The sequence below is a fragment of the Euleptes europaea genome, chromosome 2 (assembly GCF_029931775.1).
Source record: "Euleptes europaea isolate rEulEur1 chromosome 2, rEulEur1.hap1, whole genome shotgun sequence".
NCBI classification, from domain to species: domain Eukaryota; kingdom Metazoa; phylum Chordata; class Lepidosauria; order Squamata; family Sphaerodactylidae; genus Euleptes; species Euleptes europaea.
Genome location: NC_079313.1, coordinates 52,948,954 through 52,973,189, shown reverse-complemented (window position 1 = coordinate 52,973,189; position 24,236 = coordinate 52,948,954). Strand labels below are relative to the sequence as shown.

Genomic DNA, 24,236 nt, shown 5'->3' with positions numbered 1-24,236 from the left:
CCAGAATCAACGGGTTGAAATTAAATCAAAAGAGTTTCCGTCTAGACACTGGGAAGAATTTTCTATCAGTTAGAGCGGTTCCTCAGTGGAAAAGGCTTCCTCAGGAGGTGGTAAGCTCTCCTTCCATGGAGGTTTTTAAGAAGAGGTTAGATGGCCATCTGTCAGCAATGCTGATTCTGTGACCTTAGGCAGATGATGAGAGGGTGGGCATCTTGGCCATCTTCTAGTCACTAGGGGTGTGGCGGGGGAGAGGTAGTTGTGAATTTCCTGCATTGTGCAGGGGGTTGGACTTGATGGCCCTGGTGGTCCCTTCCAACTCTATGATTCTAAGTCAGCAGGGGCTTCTACAGGTGCCAACCTGCAAATGGGTGAAATCAACAACCATGTGCTTTCTCTGTTGTGGCCTCCACCTTATGGAATGGCCTGCCCAAGGAAGTCAGGAAGGCTCCCACTCTCCTGGTTTTCTGCAAACAACACAAAACTAAACTATTCAAGAGGGCTTTTCTGTGCAGGTAATAGGGTTGCACTACACAAAATGGTTTCACAAACTTGGATAAATGATTAGTGACTTGTGGTCTTTACTGCTGTATATAGTGTTTTGTAAATAGAATCCGATTGTATAATTTCTGTGCCGCTTAATGTGTCATGTGAATATTTATGCTATGCTTCAATTCCTTCTATAGGAGCCCTGTGGCGCAGAGTGGTAAGCTGCAGTACTGCAGTCCCAAGCTCTGCTCACGACCTGAGTTTGATCCCGACGGAAGTCGGTTTCAGGTAGCCGGCTCAAGGTTGACTCAGCCTTCCATCCTTTCGAGGTCGGTCAAATGAGTACCCAGCTTACTGGGGGTAAAGGGAAGATGACTGGGGAAGGCACTGGCAAACCACCCCGCAAACAAAGGAAACGTCGGAATGTGACGTCACCCCACGGGTCAGGAATGACCCAGTGCTTGCACAGGGGACCTTTACCTTTACCTTTTTCAATTCCTTCTGGTGGTTCCAAAGTCCTAATGCATTGGTTATTGAATGCCCCGTTTCTGTGATTGTACTGGCTCACTATGTATAATCTCCCTTTAGTCCCTATGAGAAAGGCAGACTATAAATAATGTAAATAAATTTTAAAAATAAACAAATAAGTAAATGTTGTGCCCTAATGCTTGGCATCAGGAGCCCCATGGTGCAGAGTGGTAAACTGCAGTACTGCAGTCCAAGCTCTGCTCACGACCTGAGTTCGATCCCAACGGAAGTCGGTTTCAGGTAGCCGGCTCAAGGTGACTCAGCCTTCCATCCTTCCGAGGTCGGTAAAAGGAGTACCCAGCTTGTTGGGGGTAAAGGGAAGATGACTGGGGAAGGCACTGGCAAACCACCCTGTACACAAACGTCTGCCTAGGAAACGCTCAGATGTGACATCACCCCATGGGTCAGGAATGACCCGGTGCTTGCACAGGGGACCTTTACCTTTACCTTTAATGCTTGGCATCAGCATAAGGAGACAGCATAGCTTCAAACAGGAGCACCATTTAATAAAGTCCAGTTCTTGCTCAGTTTGGAACTGCAGTGACAACAACTTCCTTCCTCCCTGTTCCTGCCCAACCAAGTCCTGGAATGGACTAGCACTAGCTGGGATTAAAGGAACAGAGTTGTTAATACACCACAGTAAGCATAAATTTAATTCTGCTGGAAGAAGAGAGAATTGCAATGCAAGCTGTCTCTCTTTTCAAGAGAAATTGGGCTAATAAAAAATATCACTTCCTCGTATGCGTTAAGGCAACAGAGCGTTTTCCACTAGGATAGCATGCTGTTTTGTTTGTTTGGGTTTGTGTGTGTGTGTGTTTTTAGCTGTAGTTATAGCATTTTCACTGTATTTTTTTGCTAGATGACTGTAAAATGAAACTGTACAGAATGAGTGCAAGAACGTCAGTTTCTTGAGATCAGTTTCACTTCTCCTTTGTCATCTGCTGATGGAGTCAAGATGACTTTACGATCTTTGTGGAGTACCTGGAGTATGCTATTGCTCCTTGGTCATATCCTACCCCTGTGGGCAACTGAAATTTCCTGCAGAAACGAAGATGGCAAGCCAGTTGACTGGTAGGTAGAACAGACCAGTATTGGGGGGGGGGGGAGAGAATCAAGACAAAAGCAGAAATTGTACAAGAAATGACGTGATGTCACTTGAACACTCAATCATAAGAATAACTAGTGCATTAATTTTAGAGGCTGCTAAGGGTAGATTTTGAACTACATCTAGAAAATGAATTGTACGTTACTGTAATATGATTAGTGCTATGAGTAATTTAGGCACATCATTGCATTATGACTAATTGCAAAGTAATCCTCGATTCGAAGAGGGTTTGTTTCTTTTGATCAAGAGAACAATAATTATGCATTATAATTCCAAGCCTCAGGGAAGCTTGAGCGTTGAAAACAGCACGTATTTCACTCTACATCTCATAGGTTGCTTTTTCACTTTCTGTGGGGTTGCCAGGTCCCTCTTTTCTACCGGCGGGAAGTTTTAGGGGCGGAGCCTGAAGAGGGCAGGGTTTGGGGAGGGGAGGGACTTCAATGCCATAGAGTCTAATGGCCAAAGCAACCATTTTCTCCAGGTGAGCCGATCTGTATTGGCTGGAGATAAGTTGTAATAGCAGGAGATCTTTAGCTACTACCTGGAGGTTGACAACCCTAGCTTTCTGTGATGCTGAAAAAGCTGGTAGCTGTTTCCTGATACTTCTTTTTCAATCTAGATTTTCAAAAAATATCTACAGTACAATCATTTTTAGAGTGGACTGCATCCTTCTCTTGATAGGATTAGCCTAGTGAGAGAAACTGGGCTTTCTACGTGAGCTGACTTATATTACTTTTAAGCAATGATAGGGGAGTTCTCATGAGTCACAAGCCCATGAGGATGATGTTGTCCATTGCTGAGGGAGGTTTTCTGGCCTTGTTGTGAAAAGCCTAGACTGTCTAGTTAGGGCAAAACTCAGGTGTTGTTTTTTTCACAGTGTGAAATGACTTAAAGTGTTTCTACCTCAGGCTTGTTTAAGAGTTTCTGACGTGGAAAATGCATTCATGAAGTGATTCTTCTCTCTGTGTTACAAAGCAGGTCTTATTGCATGTGGTGACATTAAAAAAATATTCATTTACTCTGAAATACTGTTATAGTAAGGTCACCTTGTGGTATCTTTAGCTCATAAAAACCGCAGCAGCAAAAGAAGTGGACCTCAAGCTCAAAAGAGAAGAGAGACCAGTCAGTAGCTGTAGCTGTATTCTGTGGCTGATTGTAATGTAAAATTTTCTACCCAGAGGAACATAGATGAATAAATGTCAGAATACATAAACCACATAATTTTTCACCCTAATGTAATTGTCATGTGTTTTTCTCTATGGATATTCTTCCTTTGAGGAAAAAAAAACATGCTAGATCACAAACTATTTGTATTTTAAGCATGTAAAATACATTGATACAAAATGGGGTTAGAGATCATACTAATAGCCCTCTTCACTTAATTTCAGTCCATTGAGCTGAATAAAATAATGTTCATCGTGAAGGAATGGACTCACAAGCCCTGTTCCTTTTGTTTCTGGGAGGGCAGAAACCCCCACAGCCATGCCAAGTCTCCGCTCAGCAACACTGCCCCTTTCCCTCATGCCTAGGGGAGCAAACCAAAACCAAACTGTGAACTAACTGCTACCACCAGCAAATCATAGGGGTATTCTTCATGGATATTTGCTGCTGTTTCGACGCTGTTCTGCGTCGGAGGCAAATTTTGGTTATTCACTGCAGAGCCGTGTTTTCCCCCACTGAGCAAAATAAGCCGGTTTAAAAGAGAGGCAATCCAAACCACTTCTGAGCCGTACTTTCCAGTAAAAGAGCATTTTGTTGCTCGGATGCCCATGAAGAAATGTTTGCTTCGCTCCCCGGGATGTCTCCTTTCTCCTCCCCCAAGAACGGTGATTGGCTGGGGAAGTGCCACTCTAACAGCATCGCACCGGCAGGAGGGAGACCCAAAGCAGACTGGCTGCCCCTCTTCAGAAGGGTGATGGGGGTTTTGGCTTGGATTTGCCACTCTCAGGATGCCCCTCCCCAACACACACACACATAGGATCGCACCGGCTGGAGGGAGACCCAGAGCAGACTGGCTGCCCCTCTTCAGAAGGGTGACGGGAGTTTTGGCTTGGATTTGCTGCTCTCGGGATGCCCCCCCCCCAAACACACACACACAGGATCATGGGAAGAGTGGGCGGGATTAGGCGGATTTGGAGCGGTGAGTCATGAGCGGCAGCAGACGTAAGCAGCGCAGAGAAGTGTGCTGTTTCTCCCGTGAAAAATTGGGATGGGGGGTGAATCTGCACTGCCATGAAAAAGCTATTTAAATCAGTTTATTATTTGCTCCGATTCCAAACCGAAGCAAAATCCACCGTGAAGAATACCCCATAGTTTTCAGAGCTGGACCTTCTCCCCATTGTTCATTGCCACATGGGCAAGATGGTGTCTCCATGTAAAGAATTAGTCCTGCATGTCTTGTACCCATCTAAGGAAAAGAGCAAAATGGAAGAGCTCCTTCTTTCCCATGTCCTGGGAATTTATAATCTCTCTTCTCCAGAGAGCCATTCTGATCTTCCTTTCTCTAGAGGAAGGGAAAACTTACCTACCTACTTGGCTGCCCCCCCCCCCACGTTCCTTGAGGTGTGGTATTCCAGCAATATGTGAGATGATAAGCTTACAGTGCGTTCCTAAGGAGAGTTACTCCAGTCTAAGCCCATTCATTCCTATTTTGTCCAGTAAAGCAGTACAGCATCCTGTGATTGGGGCTGATGGCTCATCCCCCATCCCCCTCCTTTCTGCCAGCAACAAATTTGCAGTCAGGCTCCAATTTGTGAACAGGGTGAATTCTAGGGTGGAGGGCATTTCATCATAATGAATGAATAACCAAGATTTTTACAAGCATTAAGATGGATTATTTTTGAGGCATACAAAATATATGAATCATTTTAAAAACCAAACTACAGTAATCGCTTCTGTGATGACAATTTCAATTTCTGTTTGACTATGCTTGGAAAAAGGGAAGATGACTGGGGAAGGCACTGGCAAACCACCCCGTAAACAAAGTGTGCCTAGTAAACATCGGGATGTGACTTCACTGCATGGGTCAGGAATGACCAGGTGCTTGCACAGGGGACCTTTACCTTTTTATACTCAGCCTATTATCCTGAAACAACGCACAAAAGCAAGCACGCTTTTAACTGTATATGTGTCCAGAGTCAGGCAGCTAGCTATGGCAGGAGACGGGAAGCGTGGTCAGCAGTTGCAGTCCAAGGTCAAAACACAGATATTTCAGAGTCCAAAGCATCAATGCAGGAGAGGGCAAATCCAAAATGCGTGGGTTGGGTCCAGTCCAAAAAATTCAACTTCACAGGGAGTCCAGAGTGCAGAACGGATGTGAAGGCAGGCACGCAAGGGGTGGTGACATGTTCAGGTTGCCAGCTCCAGGCCGGGAAATACTTAGAGATTTTGGGGTGGAACCTGAGGAGGGAGGAGTTTGAAGAGGGGAGGGACTTCAATGGAATATAATGCCATAGAGTCCACCTTCCAAAGCAACCATTTTCTCCAGATGAACTGATCTCTGTCACCTGAAGATCTGTTGTAATAGCGGGAGTACTCCAGCCACCACCTGGCAACTTTATCCCATGCTATCTTCTCTTTGCTGGCTGCTTAAACAGTAAATTATATTGCTGTGACAGATAATCCAGCTGTAGTTCATTAGGCTGTTCAGGCATTCCAAGCCAAGTGTAACTCATCAGCCTCGGCTTTGCTGTCAGAGATTGATGTATGCTAAGCCATCAATTGTGCACTTTGCCATCTCTCCTGGAGTTCCCTTCGTAAATGCCTCCTCCTTTGCTCCAAAGGTTTCAGTTATCTTTAAGGTGAGGCTGACGGTTGCTGGGCTTCAGGCACAGCTTCAGTTCTTGAGCTGGAGGGCTGAGGGCATGGTACAACAGCTTCTGCCTGTGACTGGTCCTCTGTTATCAGCTCGGGGCTGAGATTGACTGCCTCCACTTCCTCTTCATCTGAGGAGGTGTCAGCAGGCTGACCCATGACAATATGAAGTCTTCAGTCACGTAGGCATATTTAATTAAGTGTTTACTGCATAACTAGGTGAATCCACTGCACCCAAAAGGCTCTAGAATGAAGGAACATCTGTTCTCCAATTCAATATAAAAGACATACACCGTTTCTTCTGCCTTAGGGGTTAAATATGCTTTTCACACTATACAATCATAGTCGGGAGCACTGAGGCTATTGCAAGGGTTATTTTAAATTCAATTTCCAACATGCACTGGAATCTGCTGACTAAGGGCCCAGTGTTACAGAGAGTAATAGTTGGAAGCAACCTGTTGTGCCGGTACAGAGCCAAACAATGGGCGAAAATGCATGGTCGCTTTATCCTCCTTTAATCCCTGTTTTAGCCAGGAGCAAACGCACATTAATTGAAACGCATGTGTTCGATCCTGGCTGAATTCTGGCTGAAACAGGAATTAAAGGAGGATAAAGCGACCGTGCATTTTCACCCAATATGTCACTGAGCCAACTGAAACATTAAGATGTTTGAGAAAGAAGTGTTTTCTTGTAACACTGGAGATATTCAGAGTAATAAAAGCCTCTTCCCCATCCGCAACACCATTTCTAAGTCAGTTAGTTGTTTTCAACCCACAAAGTCACTGGTTTCCTAATGTGTGTTATGAAGAGCAGAAGTGAAACTTACGAATAGATCTATGAATGTACATGCAGGATGTACATGCTTTCACTGTAACTTGTGAACAGGCTTCAGTAGAAGGGTTAAAGAAGTTTCAGCAAATGCATTTCATAACTGTAATAATTACAATCCTACGTGAATGTAATTTTTATTCATCATGGGTGACAATCCTAGTAGCTGCCCTTTGACAATTCAGTGAAAAAACACACATTTTATTTGAGGCACATTCACTACTCCCAAGCCAAATTCCAAAGTAAGCATAGTGAAATGTCTCCACACAAAAACTAAATTATTTGTGGTGGCAGAACTCATTGTATTTCATAAATACACAGCTAGATTTTGGGGGTGAAGCCTGAGGACGGTGGGGTTCGGGGAGGGGAGAGATTTCAATGGGTATAATGCCATACAGTCCACCTTCCAATGTGGCCATTTTCTCCAGGTGAACTGATCTCTGGTGCCTGGAGATCAGCTGTAATAGCAGGAGATCTCCACCCACAACCTGGAGGTTGGCAACCTATTTCAGACACAAAACCTAGACACACAGTTGCAACATGAGGTAATTTTTTGTAGTTGATCCTCCACCCCATTTTCCACATTTAATAACTCATACCAGTTCTTCAGCATGTTATCAAATCATCTTTCTGTTAAAAAAAGAAGAAAGAGGGTCTGTATTTTTCCAGAACACTTCGTTATGCTTTCCTGATCAGAATTTTCTGGGGGGAAACTCATGAGTCATCTTTTACCTCAGTTCCCCATATATTTTACATTGGGACCAAAAAGTATCCCAATCACAAAATCCCTTGATTTAGCTGGAGCTGTTTTATGCATTATGCCCTAAAAATATTTTTAAAGACTAGAATTGCTAAGGATGTCAAACTGGGAAAGATTAATACACTATATGAAATTAGAAAGATTCATATTGCAAAAAGAACATGCCATTCAAAACAGTCATATAAACCATAAAATTAAATTATGTCTACATTAACCATTCTTTAACATTAAGAATTTGTAAATACCGTTCCTCGCAAGCAAACAGGTATGCTTTCATCTCTGAAAGCAGAAAGTATATCAATACTTAATCTTTTTGTTGTAATCTAGAGGCATTTTCCTTTGACAAACTGTGCTTTTGTTGGCAGATTTACTGATCAGGGGTGTACTGTCATTCCTTAGCTCGAACAACATTAATAGCTTGCTGTTTTTCACAACCTGACTTCCCAACACACTCCGACTCTTGGAAAAAAAAATTCACAATACAAAGGAAACAACTAGAGCTGTGGAAGAGTGCTCAAAATGGCTGGATGATGGGTGGGAGGAGGCAAAGAGGTGAAAAAGAAGCTGTGCATCCTAGAACACATCCGGGTTTAGACAATCCAGTGCTGTCCAAAGCTTTATGGACTGTCCAATGCTTGGGAACAGCAAGCCCCTTTACTGGAAGTATGCCCTGCCCAGCCAATGATAAGATAAGGCTGCAGCCAGTGACACCTAGAAAGAACAGGGGACTTGGATATCTAGCAGCTGACTGGCCGAGGCTGCATTCCCTGGGCAGAGTCCCCTAGAGCAGCTAGAGGGGAGTGTGGTTCTCAAGCTTTCTTAACATTTAGGATGATAAGTCTGATATAAATTATGAATTGACCAATCATCAAATTATATTTTTCTATAATGCAATGTATCAACTTTTAAAAACTACATTAAACAGATTTATGAGAAAGACTATTAAGAGATGTTTCTTGGACCAATATAAAATAATTTCAAACTAAACACTCAAGTTTCTTTTGTATGCAAGACTAATAAACGAGTTATCCAATTTTCACAAAGATAAGAAGCATCCTACCCATGTCAGCGATACCTCATATCCTCAAGTTGTTTTTCAGACTTTAGTTTTTGAATCTTCCATCCGTACAATTAATTAATCAATGCTCCTAGCAATTATTGAACTAATCACTCAATTCCTTTTTGATGTTCTACTTCACCATTCCATATCTTATTATGATTAATGTTTTTTCAGAGAAGCTTATTTTCTAGCATTTTCATTACATCTTCAGTTTGCTTCCATGCTATCTCAATCTTTTTATCAATATTGTGCTCTAATCTGCCACTTTCAGATAAAAATGCTTTTTTTAAGTCGCCTGGTGTAACTGCAATTGTAACATCCTTGTCCATAACGTTTGAGTTAGGCCTATAATCAGAGTACGTATTTCGTCTGAAAAATAAGTTGACATTTTAGTATGCTTCTTCCCCTCCTCCAACATTAGTAAATTTACATTTTTACCATTAAACAAAGTAACTGAATACCATTCACAATACAATCAATCGATATCTAAAAGACCACCCCCTCATATACATTCCCATGCATGAACTACAGTCTTCAGTTTGCTACCAACTTGTGGTTCCCCACTTAAGGTATCCAACCTGACATCAACCAGAGCCCATTGCTTTCTGATTGTAGCTCCAACTCTGTGGAACAGGCTCCCTAAGGAGTAGTGTTGCCAACTCTTCATTGGGAAATACATGAAGATCTTTGGATTGGAGCCTGAGGAGGGACTTCAACGGGGTATAATGCCATAGACTCGAGTCCACCTTCTAAAAGAGGCCATTTTCTCCAGGTGAACTTATCTCTGTCTCCTGGAAATCAGTTGTAATCCCAGGAGATCTCCAGCCACCACCTGGAGGTTAGCAACCTTACTGAGAAGGTAAAGGGAATACCATCAGAAATCTTCAGGAGGTACTGCAAGGCCATTTTATTCACCAAGGCTTTTACCGGGGTATAATGAGGGAGAGGTGTAAAGGTGAGGAGGGGTGTATTCTATTGGTTTTTAATTGTTGTTTTAACTATGACACATATGTTACTTTGAGCCATGAGGGAAGGTGGGATTTCAATATTTTAATTAAATTAATAAGTCATTCATCAATTTGTGAATGACTGTTCCACCCAAAATATAAAAGATGATATCCAGAGCAGTAGCTGTGTTGCTATCTGCAGCCAAAGCAACAAAGGGAGTTTAGTGTACCTGAACATCTTAAAGACTAAGAAACTGATTGGGAAATAAGCTTTCACAAGCAAGAACCAACTTCATGAGGTGCATGAAGCATTACATTAATATGCAGACATGCACATGCTATAAGCAAAAGAAAGAAAAATCTATTTCTCTGGCTATTGAATCATGCATCTGACCTAATGAGGGCTGGCTCATGAAAGCTTATGTCACAATAAATGCATTAATCTTTGTTGTTTTTATAAAAGATCAATTGCCCATAAATATAATTAAATGGCCTCATTAAATGGAACAGGGTCGCAGGGTTACAGCTTCAATTCCCACTGTAAAGCTTAGCACTTTCAGTAGGGCATCCAATGGCACTTTTTCCAGAACCTTCCAGGTAAAGTTTTCTATTACTGCAATGTTATACTCATTGGTATGTGCAGAATTGTACAAAATCAAGCAGCTGGCAACAGCTGAGAATCTGAAAGCAGACAAGACAATATTCCAGTGTGGTAGCTATGTTAATCTACTGAAGCTAAAACAACAAAGCTTCTTGTGGCACCTTTATTTCTTCTGGACTAAGCTTTCCTGAGCCACAGCTCATTTTTAAATGCATCTGAAGAAGCAGGCATCTGAAGAAACAAGTGTAGGCCACAATAAATTTGTTAGTCTTTAAGATGCCATAAGACTCTTTGTTGTTTCGACAAAAGGATAGCTAGAAGGAAGGAAAGGATTGAAAAGGCACATCTACAAGGTCCTTGGGAGCCATTCCTCCATTCTGCACAGAGAACTCATGGTTAGTGGGGCTAGATGGTGTGGTGGTTAAGAGCAGTGGTTTGGAGCGGTGGACTCTGATCTGGAGAACCGGGTTTGATTCCCCACTCCTCCACATAGGTTTGCCAGGTCCCTCTTCATCACCGGCGGGAGGTTTTGGGGGCAGAGCCTGAGGAGGGTGGGGTTTGGGAAAGGGAGGGACTTCAATGCCATAGGGTCCAATTGCCAATGCGGCCATTTTCTCCAGGTGAACTGATCTCTATCGGCTGGAGATCAGTTGTAATAGCAGGAGATTACCAGCTAGTACCTGGAGGTTGGCAACCCTACCTCCACATGTGTGGCAGAGGCTAATCTTGTGAACTGGATTTGTTTCCCCACTCCTACACACGAAGCCAGCTGGGTGACCTTGGGCAAGTTACAGTTCTATTAAGAGCTCTCTCAGCCCCACCTACCTTGCAGGGTGTCTGTTGTGGGGAAGGGAAGGTGATTGTAAGCCGGTTTGAGTCTCCCTTAAATGGTAGAGAAAGTCATCATATAAAAACCAACTCTTCTTCTTAGGTGACTGGAAACAAGAATTCACTTTGTGTCTGATGAAATACACCCCACCCCATTTTTAGAATTTTTTCAGGGGGTACTTGAAAGTGTTTCTGGGCAGGAGGGCTGTGCCCTCTCTACTTTGGCAACTGGCCAATTGCTCCCTGTTCCTTCCAAATGTATTGCAGCCACTAAACTACTACAGAGCAGTGGGGCGAACAAAAAGCATCAGCCTGGTTCCACTCTGAAATGCAGATTAGAATGTTAATGCATTCAAGTGTGCATCCTATTCAACTAGCAGAACACCAAATTTGAAGGAACACCGGTGGAAGGAGACAGAAAGAAATCTTGTGTCAATGGAACAATTTCTGTGAGGAAGAAATCTGAGTGGAAAGACGTGAAGGGGAGAGGATTGGAGAAGCTGGCTGAAGGCACTTCCCTCAGGGATCAGTGCCTTCCCAGCTATACCTATTCCCACAGTTATACCTTTGCACACCACAATTGGTGGTGTAAGCAAAAATACCCTCATTGTGTGCAGTGTTATGAACAGAGAAGAACTGCAAACTCTCCTCCTAGGGGCATGGTAGCGTCTGAGTTCTGTGTGGAGGCCTCCTAACTACTATGCTTGCTAGGGTAGATGCTGGAGCTCCTCAATTTGCTTGTGCATTTTCTATGGGAAGGGATAAGAACTGGATAAAGTATTATATCAACAATGGAGATGCAACTGGAGTAGATATATATATGCTGCCTTATACTGGAAACACCCCCATTAAAAAACAAATCCATTACAATCACCTTCTTCTCTTCCTCCTATGTCATAACATAAAATTGCTACTGTGCCACTTGAACACATACACTGGTATATCTATACTATGATCCAAATGTAAAAAGGTAAAGGTCCCCTGTGCAAGCACCGAGTCATTCCTGACCCACGGGGTGACGTCACACCCCGACGTTTACTAGGCAGACTTTGTTTACGGGGTGGTTTGCCAGTGCCTTCCCCAGTCATCTTCTCTTTACCCCCAGCAAGCTGGGTACTCATTTTACTGACCTAGGAAGGATGGAAGGCTGAGTCAACCTTGAGCCGGCTACCTGAAACCAACTTCCGTTGGGATCGAACTCAGGTCGTGAGCAGAGCTTGGACTGCAGTACTGCAGCTTTCCACTCTGCGCCACGGGGCTCACTATGACCCAAATGTACATGATGAGAAAAACCTTTCAAACTGGGTACATCATTAGGTACTTACAATTTGTTGTTAAAATACCAATTCTGTATGTTAGATCTCCTCTTCTCTTTAGGCTCTACATATTATTTGCAAATATATAGCTTGATGCTGATTACTAAAACTTTTTTTTAACAGGTACATTATTTATAAATTACCAAAGTATATGAGATACGAAGCTGCTGGAACTGGGCTAGAATACATGTTTATGGATTCTCTCACTCAAGGCTGGAAACTAAGTAAATATTTGATCAACATGACTGAGAGTGCTCTGGGACAAACATTACAGCAGCTCTACCAAGTTTATGAGTCTAAGGCAAGTAATAATGAATATAAAATGAAGAAAGCTTGAAAAACTGGCTTAAACCCCAGAGTGAAATTTTTGGAACAAAGCAAGGGAGCTCTTATGAGAACTGTTCATGATATGAAACATGCTATTTGTTTTCAGCCTGGATAGCTAATGGCATGGCTAGAAAATTAGCATTTTCACATTGATATACGATATGGTGGGCAGCATTTCCCTGGGATGGGTGAATATATTCATTCATTCATTCATTCATTCATTTAAAATGCTTACATCCCATCCTGTCGCCTTAAACTCAAGGTAGCTAACAAAGCACCAGGAAGTTGTAAGGACACAAAAATGTAACATGTTAAAAACACACAGGTTAAAAATGCAGCAGATCTGCCCAAACCAGTTTCCTTCCATCAATTGCCCTCTGGATGCCTTCCTGAATACAGTAAATGAAGGCATCCTCTCTGCACCATTCCGGTAAGTAATTCCAGAGGACTAGACCTAACACAGAAAAAGTCTGTGAACTATTGTCATACTGTTGAGCCTAAGAGGACATCACAAGGAGGCGGCTGCCTGGAGAATGTTTCTGGTCTATGGGAGTATAGTTATTTATTTATTCTTTTAAATTCTATGCTGCCCTTTTCCAACCAAGTCAGGCTCAGGGCAGCTTACAGCAAAAAACCAACAAAAATTTAAAACACATCAAATTCAATTTAAAACTCCTCAGTCTCTATTTTAAATTCCAATGGCACCTTTAAAACAATAGCAGGGAACCAATCCTAGGGGAAAGAATAAGGGAAAGGAGAAACAACAGGATCCCCTGATAAGGGAAGGGATAGGGAATAAAATAGGTAAAATATAAGTAAATATGTAAAAGGGATAGGGAATAAAATAGGTAAAATACAAGTAAATATGTAAAAGGGAGGGGAGGGAGGCCAGCTAAGGTGGGAACCATTGCTGTCCTCAACCATAGGCCTGGCAGAACATCTCAGTCTTCCAGGCCCTGCGGAATTGAACCAGGTACCACAGGGCCTGGGTCTTACTTGACAGGGAGTTCCACCAGGCCAGGGCCAGAGCCATAAAGACTCTGGCTCTGGTCGAGGACAGCCAGATGCTTTTTGGGCCAGGGAGCCCCAGAAAGTTGTTCCCAGCTGAGCGTAGCACTCTTTGGGGGAATCTATCAGGAGATACAGTCCTGTAGGTACAATGGCCCCAGACCGTTTAGGGCTTTAAAGGTCAATGCCAAAACCTTGAGCCTGATCCAGTACTCAACCTGGAGCCAATGCAGCTGGTGGAGAACCAGTTGTATATGCGCTCTCCATGGGGTCCCCGTAAGAACCCGCACTGCCGCATTCTGCACCAGGTGAAGTTTCCAGAGCAGCTTCAAGGGTAACCCTGCACAGAGCGAGTTACAGGAGTCTAATCTGGAGGTGCATGGATCACTGTGGCTAGGTCAGGGCAAGATAGGAAGGGCACCAGTTGCCTAACCTGGCAAAGATAGAAAATGCCACTCTGGCTACATTTGTGACCTATGCCTCCATTGAAAGGGAGGCATCCAGAGTCACACTCAAACTCCTGATGGTCAATGCTGGTGTTAATTTGCACACAGTCAAGAATTGGAAGCTGGCATCCCAACCCCAAATCTCGCTGGCCCAGCCACAGAACTTCCATGGATACCGTTTCAGCCGACTCTGCTTCAACCATTTCAGCACAGCCTCCAGACATCTGGCCAGTATCTCTGGGCAGGCATCTGGCTGGCCCCTCATCAACTGATATATCTGGGTATCATCTGCATACTGATGATACCAGGAACATGGTTCAATAAGTATGAGGGCCTTAGGCTGTGAAGGGCTTTAGAGGTAATTATAGGATTGCCAACCTCCAGGTTGATCTCCAGACCACAGAGATCAGTTCCCCAGGAAAAAATGGTTGCTTTGGGGGGTGGACTGTAAGGCATTGAACCATGCTGAAGCCCTTCCCCTCCCAAAACCCTGCCCTCCCCAAGCTCCACTCCCAAAATCTCCAGATATTTCCCAACCAAGAGCTGGCAACCCTAGGTAATTACCAGCACTTTGAATGGGGCCTGAAAGCAAGTAGGTAAGCAGTACAATTGCAGCAGCACTGAAGTTATATATTCCAAGTGGCTGCCCCAGACAAAAATCTGGCTACTTCATTTTGTACAAATCGAAACCTCTGAGACATCTTCAAAGAAAGCCTCATATTCAGCATGTGTTACTAGTATGTTACACTAGTCTAATATGGAGGTTACAGTAGCATGAATTCTGTTACATACATCTTCCAGGGGGGAAAAGAGAGCCATTCTTTTTTAGAAAAGTGCTTTTAGAGTTAAAACGTTTTCCCAGCCAAATAGACATGGAGTCTGGGTTTGATGTCGCCTGCAGATTTGAGCAAACTGATAAAGAGGCTAGTTTTGAAGCTGAACCTTCCAGGTGGTTTGTTAATTACTAAAAAAGAAAAATTCATAACAACACCTAAATGTCTGCAGATGTTTCTTGTCAGTAATTAACAACATACCAGGAAAGGCCAACTTCACAACCAATTTTCCCATCAGCTAGTCCCAAATCTGCAAGCGACACTAAGTCCTGACCCTCAGGCCTGATTGGCCAACAGTTCCAAAGCAAAATTCCACCTTCAAAAGTATCTTGTCTAAAAAGAGTAGCTTATCTCTGGGAGGGTTCAGAACTCACCTATCCTGGGAAAATGCTGTCTGTATTATTTAATATCAAGATGTATGTTGATTTTCTAGCCTAGTAACTTTCTAAGACTTAGAGCCAACTACTGGCAATAATGTAGGACTGTTCTAGACATCCTTTGATTATCATCAGCAAGGATTATGCAAATAGAATTGTTGGACAGTCAACACACAATTGGGGTTTTTTTGCAGACAGTTCTCATAGCAACGATGTTATCTAAAGTAACATGCTAATGTTTAGCCAAGAGCTGATCTTTTACTTATTTGTTTACATTCAGATAGAGTGTGTGTTAAGTGCAGTTAAATTGCTTCTGACTTATGGTGACCCCGTGAAGTAATGACCCCCCTTATAGATAGGGTTGCCAGGTCACTTGGATTGGCAGGCAATTGCCCACCAATCCATCGGCCGGCTCAGGAGTGGGGATTGCGCGGGCAGCCGCGCACAAACGATTCCCGCCCCAGCTCCACTCCAAAAACCTCCTGCCAGAGGAGAGGGCGGGATCTGGCAACCCTACTTATTGATGATTGGCAAGCTAGGATAATTTGCTTTCACCAACAGATTTGTACTGCAGAATATCAGTTTTATGAACAGAGCCTTTTGTTTCAAAAGAGGTCACAGTTATATAAATAAAATTAATATCATTGGTCATTTCCACTAATGTGGCATATGGAAGAAATACTACATAGTCTCTTTTTATAATTCTACACTCATCTATATTTCTCTTTTTTCACCTTTTTGTAAAAATGCAGCAAATGGACCCAAAATTAGGGGTGAAAAGTACTATCACTGATTACAAGGAAAAATTTATCTCATTCCAAACCCCTCAGGGAAGGCAAACTAAATTGGCAATTATGACCCAAAAGACCACAGTCCATGTCACAAACGAACCAAAGAAAGATGATAAAACAAAGAATCCATTTGAGGTGTCATAAAGGAATGGTATCTATTTTCCTCTCAAATTTGGGCAGTCAAACATGGTTGAGGATTTGTCTCACTGCTTAAAATAACAAACTCAAACAGCATGGTTTACTTCAAAGCTACAAACCTGGGAGTTCCTTTTGCATGCAATTCAATACTGTGACTTGCTGAATGTGATTAACTGGAAAATTCTAGCAACCACCATACATTTACCTGTGGCCCATCAGAAATTTGCTTGTGGTCCACTGTTGGATCTCAGTCTAAGTTCTGGCCAGTCTTGTTCTAAGACATAAAGCCATTTCACATAGAGTGATGAACAATTCTGTTGGGCCACCTTGTTAAGCTATGTTGTAGCATTTCCCTGTGGCAATGCATTATAGAACAGAGTGGCAAGAGATCCTTCGAGAAATTTTATCCACCATGACTGATCTTCTCATTGAGAAATTCCTAATAAGCTTATGAAGAACCTCATGGATTTTTTTTATGCATGGGAGTTTTACCTGAGGTTTATTGCTCACTGGACCCACACTTTCCTGTTGGCAGTCTCCAAACTCAAATCAGGAAGTATTTTAATCCCCAACCCTTGAAATGCTGCTTGTAATTGGCTGTAGTGAGATAAAAGTTCCCCCCCTCCCAAAGCCAACTGCAGCATAAAAAAGCATTTTAAGAACATAAAACAAAAAACAGATCAATCTGAAAAGGGGGGGGGGGGAGAAATCCAAGCCCCGGTTTTAAAAAACCTTTCTTCTGCTCAGAAAGAGCTCTGAGGAAGCAAGCAGTATTTGAATCCCCACCTCTGGACATGCTGCTTTGTAATTGGTTGTGAGCAAAACTAAGCTTGGCGTCCTGCACTTTGCCTTATGCACTGAGATTACACCCAGGCTGAGTTCAGGGGAGAGGGAAGAATTGGGTTAACAGATGAACGGGACGGTCCAGGATTTGTGAGGGCTGGCAGCGAGGTCATCTCTGTGTGTGTGTGTAAAGTGCCTTCAAGTCGCAGCCGACTTATGGCGACCCCTTTTGGGGTTTTCATGGCAAGAGACTAAGAGAGGTGGTTTGCCAGTGCCTTCCTCTGCACAGCAACCCTGGACTTCCTTGGTGGTCTCCCATCCAAATACTAACCAGGGCTGACCCCCTGCTTAATTTCTGAGATCTGACGAGATCAGGCTAGCCTGGGCCATCCAGGTCAGGGCGAGGTCATCTCTAATGGACGGAAAACTCATGCATAGCTCCAAGGAACAACCTAAATAGATGGGGGGTTAACGTGAGTGAAAGTACCCATGTTTTCCCAGAATACGAAGTGAAAGCCACTAGTTTGGGGGGGGGGAGAAATCTGCATTTTACTTTCATTTTAGATGAACTAGAGGCTTGGTATTGCAATCATAAGACGAGTCACGCCCTCCTAAATCCACTGACTTCAAGAGTGTTTCACTCTGCCTGGGGCTGCACTGTAAAACAAAACATACAAAATGGGACTTTCTTTTCATTTGTTTCATATGTTGATTATATCCAGCATTTCCAGTGCAATACTGTTAACTGTAAAATTATTTTAGCTTAAAACTAGTGCTAGAAGGTTCTGTTGTTTTTCTTACATCATGAGAAGTCGTTGGGGGCCATGTTTCCCCCCTTAAACTCAACACACTATTTAAAAATATTTGTTTTTAGAAAAACAGCACTGCGTATGTGATGTACAATGATGGTCCGCCAGGCAAAATGAATTACACTTGGAAACGTGGACATACTAAAGGTAATTTGCTTTGAACCACTTCTTCTATAGATGAGCCTCTCTTCTATGTATCCAAATCTTTTTTTTAGCTGTTAATAAACTAGACTTCAAAGAATATCCAGTGTGATTTATTGAACACTTAACATCTATCACTGAAAATTTGAATATGCTTTGCTTATAATTCAACTTGCTATGGAGCATTATCCAATGTTTATTGAACTCATTTACAAACGTCTTTAGGCTCTAAGTCCATGTGCCTGCCTCAGACACAAATACTTTATCTACCTTATTACATATTGGAAGGTGATAAAATTATCTTAATGCCTCTGAAAAACATTGTATATGAAAGCTCAGAAATTAGGAGAATTGAGGTTGTATTGCTTTGCTTCACTGTAGGCTTCTTGATTGGCATAGGGCAAAAGTAATTCAACATCATTGTATCTTCATTTTCTTTGCTGCCTAATGAAAATTGTAAGATAACTACATAATAAAGATTAATTCCTAATTCGATAGGCTGAGAAATAAATGGATAGAGGATCTTTACCAAAAAAAAATTATAACGTATGTGTTCAGAAAACTAATTATTGGTATTAAGGAATGTCGGAAACAATATTATCCTTTGGGTATAAATGATTGTACACCCCTTTAATGTTGCATTAAATCATTCTCATTCTTTTTATGTTATCTTCTTCTATATGCAACAGGATTTCTGCTTTTGGACAAATCCCAAGGTTTCTGGGTAATTCACAGTATTCCTGAGTTTCCTCCATTTCCTCAGACGGGTTATCAATATCCCTCCACTGGACAGAGAAATGGACAGACAGCAATTTGCTTAACATTCCATTATGATCAGTTTACAAAAATAGGTAATGATATGTTAACCTGGGAAAGCCTTCTTATACATGAACAAAACTACCTTGTGGGACTGTTTTTATTCATTTTCACTTATGTGATATGTTTGGTTTCAACTGATCAAAGAACTGAAAGCACAGTTAGCAGCATGAAACTCCTGGAAATGGGCACGCAGGGCCACTTTTTGACACCTCACAAATGGGAATGACTCTACAGGTAACCAGCAGACTTTGTGTGCCATTTTCAGACCCATGGCAAAATGACAAGCCACTGCCACAGACAGGTTACACTTAACTCATAGTATTTGAGATCACATCTGCATTGTAAATCATTGGAATGTGATTGTAAATCAACCTCTCTAAATGGCCTTCGATAACACTTTTAAAACTGCCTTTCAATTTTCCACATGTGCACACAAATATTGGGAGAACGGCTGAGAGGAGTTTTAAATGGTCCTTATGACTTCGGTCTTATTCTTAAATTTTCTGTGCAAATGTTTAAAACTGTGATATTAGTCACTTAAAAAGTCAAGAAATGGGTTTACCTCTTAGTTCTAAACACGGCCTTTAATCCAGATTACCACAAGCAGAATGGGGCTTTCTCATTTTTCGTTCCTCATGTTTCTTTCCTTTCTTTCCCTTATGCTGTCTCAAATGCTGCTCCTGAAGGCCAAACTACATGCTATTACTTACCTGTTGTCTTTCCTTACTGGGACTAAGGTTATTTCAGTTTGCATTGACTTCAGGGGAAGAAAAATCAAGAACATTGATTTCAGGGGAATTAAGCGTCTGCTTAATTCTTGGTCAGTGGAATCTGTGGGCACTTAAACATGACAACAATTAAATCAATAAAACAAATTTGTGGAGCAAACCCCAAAGCATTTAAAGCATGTTTACTCCATATGACCCAAATTAATCAGCTATGATAGATTTTGAGTACACTCTGGTATCCTCATACATAGACATATCAGCCAGCATATCTCATGGAACCAAAGATGAAATGATCCCTGGTTGGCCTGACCTTGAGAAAGAGCTCATGGTAGTGCTTAGGAATATGCAAAATTACCTTGGCCCTAAAACATTCGGCTGCTAAAAACGTGATGCTGGCTTTGGAAATATTGATGTTGCTCCATAAGCATTTGAAGCATTTTTCTTTCTGCCTCAGCAGTGGTGTTGGGATAGTGCTATGTTTTGCAACCTTGAACTGAAGTGGATGTTGAGATTCTCCTTTATAAGAAATGGTTCAAGTATGCCCGGAGCTGCTTCATATAATGTGAGAGATATCCAAAATAACTTTACTATTTTATATAAAATCCCGCCACATGAGAAGGCAGCAGCATGAGTGTCTGGAATGCTGGCAGATACAAAGGCCAGAGGCAGATAGCGTAATCAGGAAGCCAGTCCAAGGTCAGGCACTGCGTTGTTCAAATCCAATTCCTAGGCATCAGTATCAGAGGGGCAATCCAAATCCAGGGTCAGGTTCAGTCCTGAGGTCAGGGTAATAGCAGTCCAGATACGTTCAGAGGATCAAAGAAGCACATGGCTGGTACAAGGGGGGGGGGATTGCAAACATGTTGCTCCCACACATGGCTTGTTTCATTGCCTGCTTAAATCTTGTTAAGGTAGCAGGCCAGCAATTGCTCATTAAGCAAGCTCAGTGGAGCATATCAGTCTTCATTATCACTCATGGCTAATGCTCTATGCTAGCTAATTAATCTATTGCTTCATCTTTGGTCTTGTATTGCCACTGTTCAATGCCTCCATTCCAGAGGCTTTGGTGACCCGTTTGATCCATCCAGTGGTGACGTTGGCAGTGTTTGGGCCTCAGGCACAGCTGAATCCCCTGAGCCAGAAGCCTGCAAATACAGTGAGGTCTCTTCTGCTTGTGGATGCTCTTCTGCCTGCTGCTGCTGCTCCTTTGTCTTCACCTGGCTCTCTGCCTCTATCTCTTCTCATCAGAGGATGTCTCAGAAGGCTGACCCACAAAAATGAACTTTGCAGATATTATGGCCTGCATAAATCATGCTAAATATTGGGGGACAGTCTAGGACATATCTTTCAAAGATTAAGGCTGCAGTTCTTAGCACACTTACCTGTGAGTAACCCTTATTGATTGAAGAGATTTATGCATAAAACCAGGCCTCATGGTCAGTGGATCATGGGTAGGGTTGCCAGCTCCGTGTTGGGAAATATCTGGAGAGTTTGGGGGAGGAGCCTGAGGAAAGCAGGGTTTGGAGAGGGGCGGGACTTCAATGCCATAGAATCAAATTGCCAAAGCGGCCATTTTCTCCATGGGAACTGATCTCTGTTGCCTGGAGATCAGTTGTAATAGCAGGAGATTTCCGGCCAGGTTGGTGAAAGAAGAAAAATGTGTCACTTCAAAACAAGGAGTAGCTTTTCAGAGGGTCCCAAGTACTCCCAATTTGGCTATGAGCATTAAACTGTGAAGTTTGTGGGGAAATAGTTGCCTAAAATAGCATGGACAGCATATCATGGGAGAAGCCCATGCCAACATGGATGCTGGTCTTGAATAGACAATGCAGAGGAACAGGGAATCTTCACAAAACATGGGGGTTCTTGCAAGTAGGGTCCCTCCAAGCTACCCTGAAGGTTTGGGACCTCTACCTCCAAAAATGCCCCCCCTGGAGCTGCGGAAAGCCGCAAATGTTCTTTAAATGGCTTTATTCCAATGGGTGGATGGGGGGACCCCTTCCAGATGCCATAACTTGGGACCCCCTGACCCAATCTTAACAAAAATTGGGGGTTCTTGCAAGAAGGAACCCCTCAAGCTACACTGAAAGTTTGGGACCTCTAACTCTAAACATGCTCCCTACGGAGCCCTGGAAAGGCATGAATGTGTTTTTAATGGCTTTTAACGGCCGAATTTATTCGCGAACTCTGAATTTCATGCCGAATTCCACGGATCCGAATCGGGGGAGTTCGGACTTTGGCATTTCCCAAATAAAAATGGGCCAAATTTTGCCGGATCCGAATTTTACCAAAAAAATTTTTCAACAGCCCTAGTGAAAATAGCAGTGCCGCGCAATTTGGAGAGTCGGGTGGGTATATATTCAGTTGATCTGTATAAAGGCCACTTACAGGCATTCTTCAAAGATAAAATGGTTTTTTAGGAAGTTACAATATCCTCCCTAGGAAAAGAATGTTAACATGTCAAAAATAATGCTGAAGGTTTTTTTTTTTTTTTGTACCGATATAGGCTTGAGAAGCACAATATGGGGGGGGGGGGAAGCCCACTGGAAGTGGCATGGCTGTTATTACTTTCAGGCTTCCTTCTGGAATTTAACATCTTCCCTCGTTTTCTTTAACACACCCTTGCCTAATCTCTTTCTCATTTTGTTCAGACAAACAACTGTTATGCTACAATCCAAATGTCTACAACTGCTCCATCCCAAAAATCTTTTGCCCAGAGCTATTCAATCTGCAAGTGATGTGTGCAGGGTCAAGGCTGCCTCCGATCCATCAGAAGCAGTGTCTCACCAAACTCCACTCAGCCCAAGGAGAAAGTCTCCTGAGCTTTGCCAAAACGCACAGTTATAATGAGGGTAAGACTGGGAAGGGATAACTTCAGTGGGGAAAGAGAAACGCTGTTTTTTGGGGGGACTGACAGCAGGAAAAGTTATACACCCAACTAGGGGAGCAGCACAAAGATATTCTTAATAAAGCCAAAAGTGCAATCCAGTAAGGTGGACACATTAGAACTGATTTCAACGGAATTGGAATGCTCTCCAAAACAGGCCATAGAATAGATGTTCAGGTTATCCTCCTCCCAAATCCTACCTGTAGTTATAACATGAATTTTAACATGAGGAGGAAGAAACCTTCAATCTGGTTGTGCAAATCCCCTGCAGGATGAAGGATCCCAGAAGCTGCACTGGCATAGCATGTATTCATACCCTGCTATTGACTGACCTCAATTCTTTTGCCATGGGGCTCCCACTATGAACTGGTATTTCTTGACTGTGTTTTAGATTAGAAATTTATCTTCACTTGGCACTTATGCACTATATGAATTTTCCTTTAAAGAGTAGAATCATAACATCAAAAAGAGAAAATGGTTTTTTAGGAAGTTACAATATCCTCCCTAGGAAAAGAATGTTAGCATGTCAAAAATAATGCTGAAGGTTTTTTGTTTGTTTGTACCAACATAGGCTTGAGGAGCACAATATGGGAGGAAGCCCACTGGAAGTGGCATGGCTGTTATTACTTTCAGGCTTCCTTCTGGAATATGAATCATTTCCTCTTGTGTGGTGTTCCTCTTGTGTCATGAATGCTACACCCTAGAGCAGAGGCAGACAAATTACACAGATTGGGAGCTGGACTACCATCTCTAGCCAAAGTACCCCATGTCCAAGATCCTCTCCAACTTCACTGTCATGGCCAGGCTTAGATTACAGGGGCATGTGAAATAAAGGCAGAAGTGCTATGGCTTCCATTCCCAACCAACTTCCACAGATGGAAGTGTCCTGCAGTCATTTTCCCCAGTACTACGAGCCTGGCTGCTCTTAGACATGGGATTGAAGAAACAGACAGTGAAGCCTTCCTGAGGCTGGTTGGAAATCAAACAATGGTGAAACTGTGTGAAACTGTCAGAAACTGAACTGAGGTTCAGTTTCGCATCATCTCTCCTGCATCCCAAGTCTTGAAGAACAGCCAAGACATGATATGGTGATGAGTCTCAGAAGATGAACCAAATTGTGACACATGCGCCAGCTGGCTATCCCCCAATACAGTCTCTAAAACATATAGCTAACTACCTTGTGACGGTCCAGTTATTTCAAACAAAACAACAGGTATTCATCAAAGCTGTCACTTGACATTTTTTGATGCATCCAAGATTTTGAAAGCAAAAATTTGAAAAGAAATAATGAAGGGGTACTCTTCAAAACTGAAAATGAAGTAAATTTAACAAGCCAATCCAATAATAATTTTTCACTTTTTCCTATTTGCCAGATATCTACTTAAACTGGATGGCTCCAGAACTGGAAACAGATTTGTTAGTAGAATCCTGGCAGCGTAAGGGACGTGAATTCTTCTCAAATTGCTCTCTTCATTACCATGTCTATAACACAAATCTAATCAAGACATCATGGAATTCTTCCTTCTCCTCATATTATGATCATTCCAAGTGGTGTGTCTCTAGGAGGTACGAAGACCAATGGGCATGCATCGGAGACCTAAATTATGCACCTCAGCAGGCTAAGAGAAGTGGCGGCTTCATTTGCACTCAGAATCAGTACATTTACAAAGCATTCAGGCAACTGGTTGATCGTTATTATGGTTGTCGTATCTCGTGAGTTTGCACAAGAGTCATGGATCTGTAAATTATTCCCAATAATCTCAACTTTGGTTATTTTTTTTAAAAAAATGTCTAGTTTTATTGGGTTGAGAAATGTTTTCAGATGGTGAATAAGATGCCAAAGATTCTTGGGCATGACATCACAGAAGGAAACAGGA

At 42.5% G+C, this 24,236-nt stretch overlaps 2 protein-coding genes across 2 annotated transcripts in view; one reads left to right on the top strand and one right to left on the bottom strand.

Annotated features, from left to right (window-relative positions):
- The window catches only part of LOC130473521 (uricase-like), a 69,223-nt gene that overhangs the window by 37,286 nt on the left and 7,701 nt on the right, over nt 1-24,236 (bottom strand). The gene's annotated exons all lie outside the window — the stretch shown is intronic.
- DNASE2B (deoxyribonuclease 2 beta) lies at nt 1,970-24,076 on the top strand. Its single transcript, XM_056867517.1, has 6 exons — nt 1,970-2,085; nt 12,396-12,573; nt 17,850-17,931; nt 18,615-18,776; nt 22,124-22,324; nt 23,733-24,076. The coding sequence occupies exons 1-6, from the start codon at nt 1,970-1,972 to the stop codon at nt 24,074-24,076; spliced, it is 1,083 nt and encodes a 360-aa protein (XP_056723495.1).

Excerpts from the sequence above, each read along its gene's own strand:
- DNASE2B (XM_056867517.1), top strand. The coding sequence starts at position 1,970 with ATGACTTTACGATCTTTGTGGAGTACCTGGAGTATGCTATTGCTCCTT. Across the intron at positions 17,932-18,614 it reads GAAACGTGGACATACTAAAG|GATTTCTGCTTTTGGACAAA; the intron begins GTAATTTGCTTT and ends TATATGCAACAG. Across the intron at positions 18,777-22,123 it reads TGATCAGTTTACAAAAATAG|ACAAACAACTGTTATGCTAC; the intron begins GTAATGATATGT and ends CATTTTGTTCAG.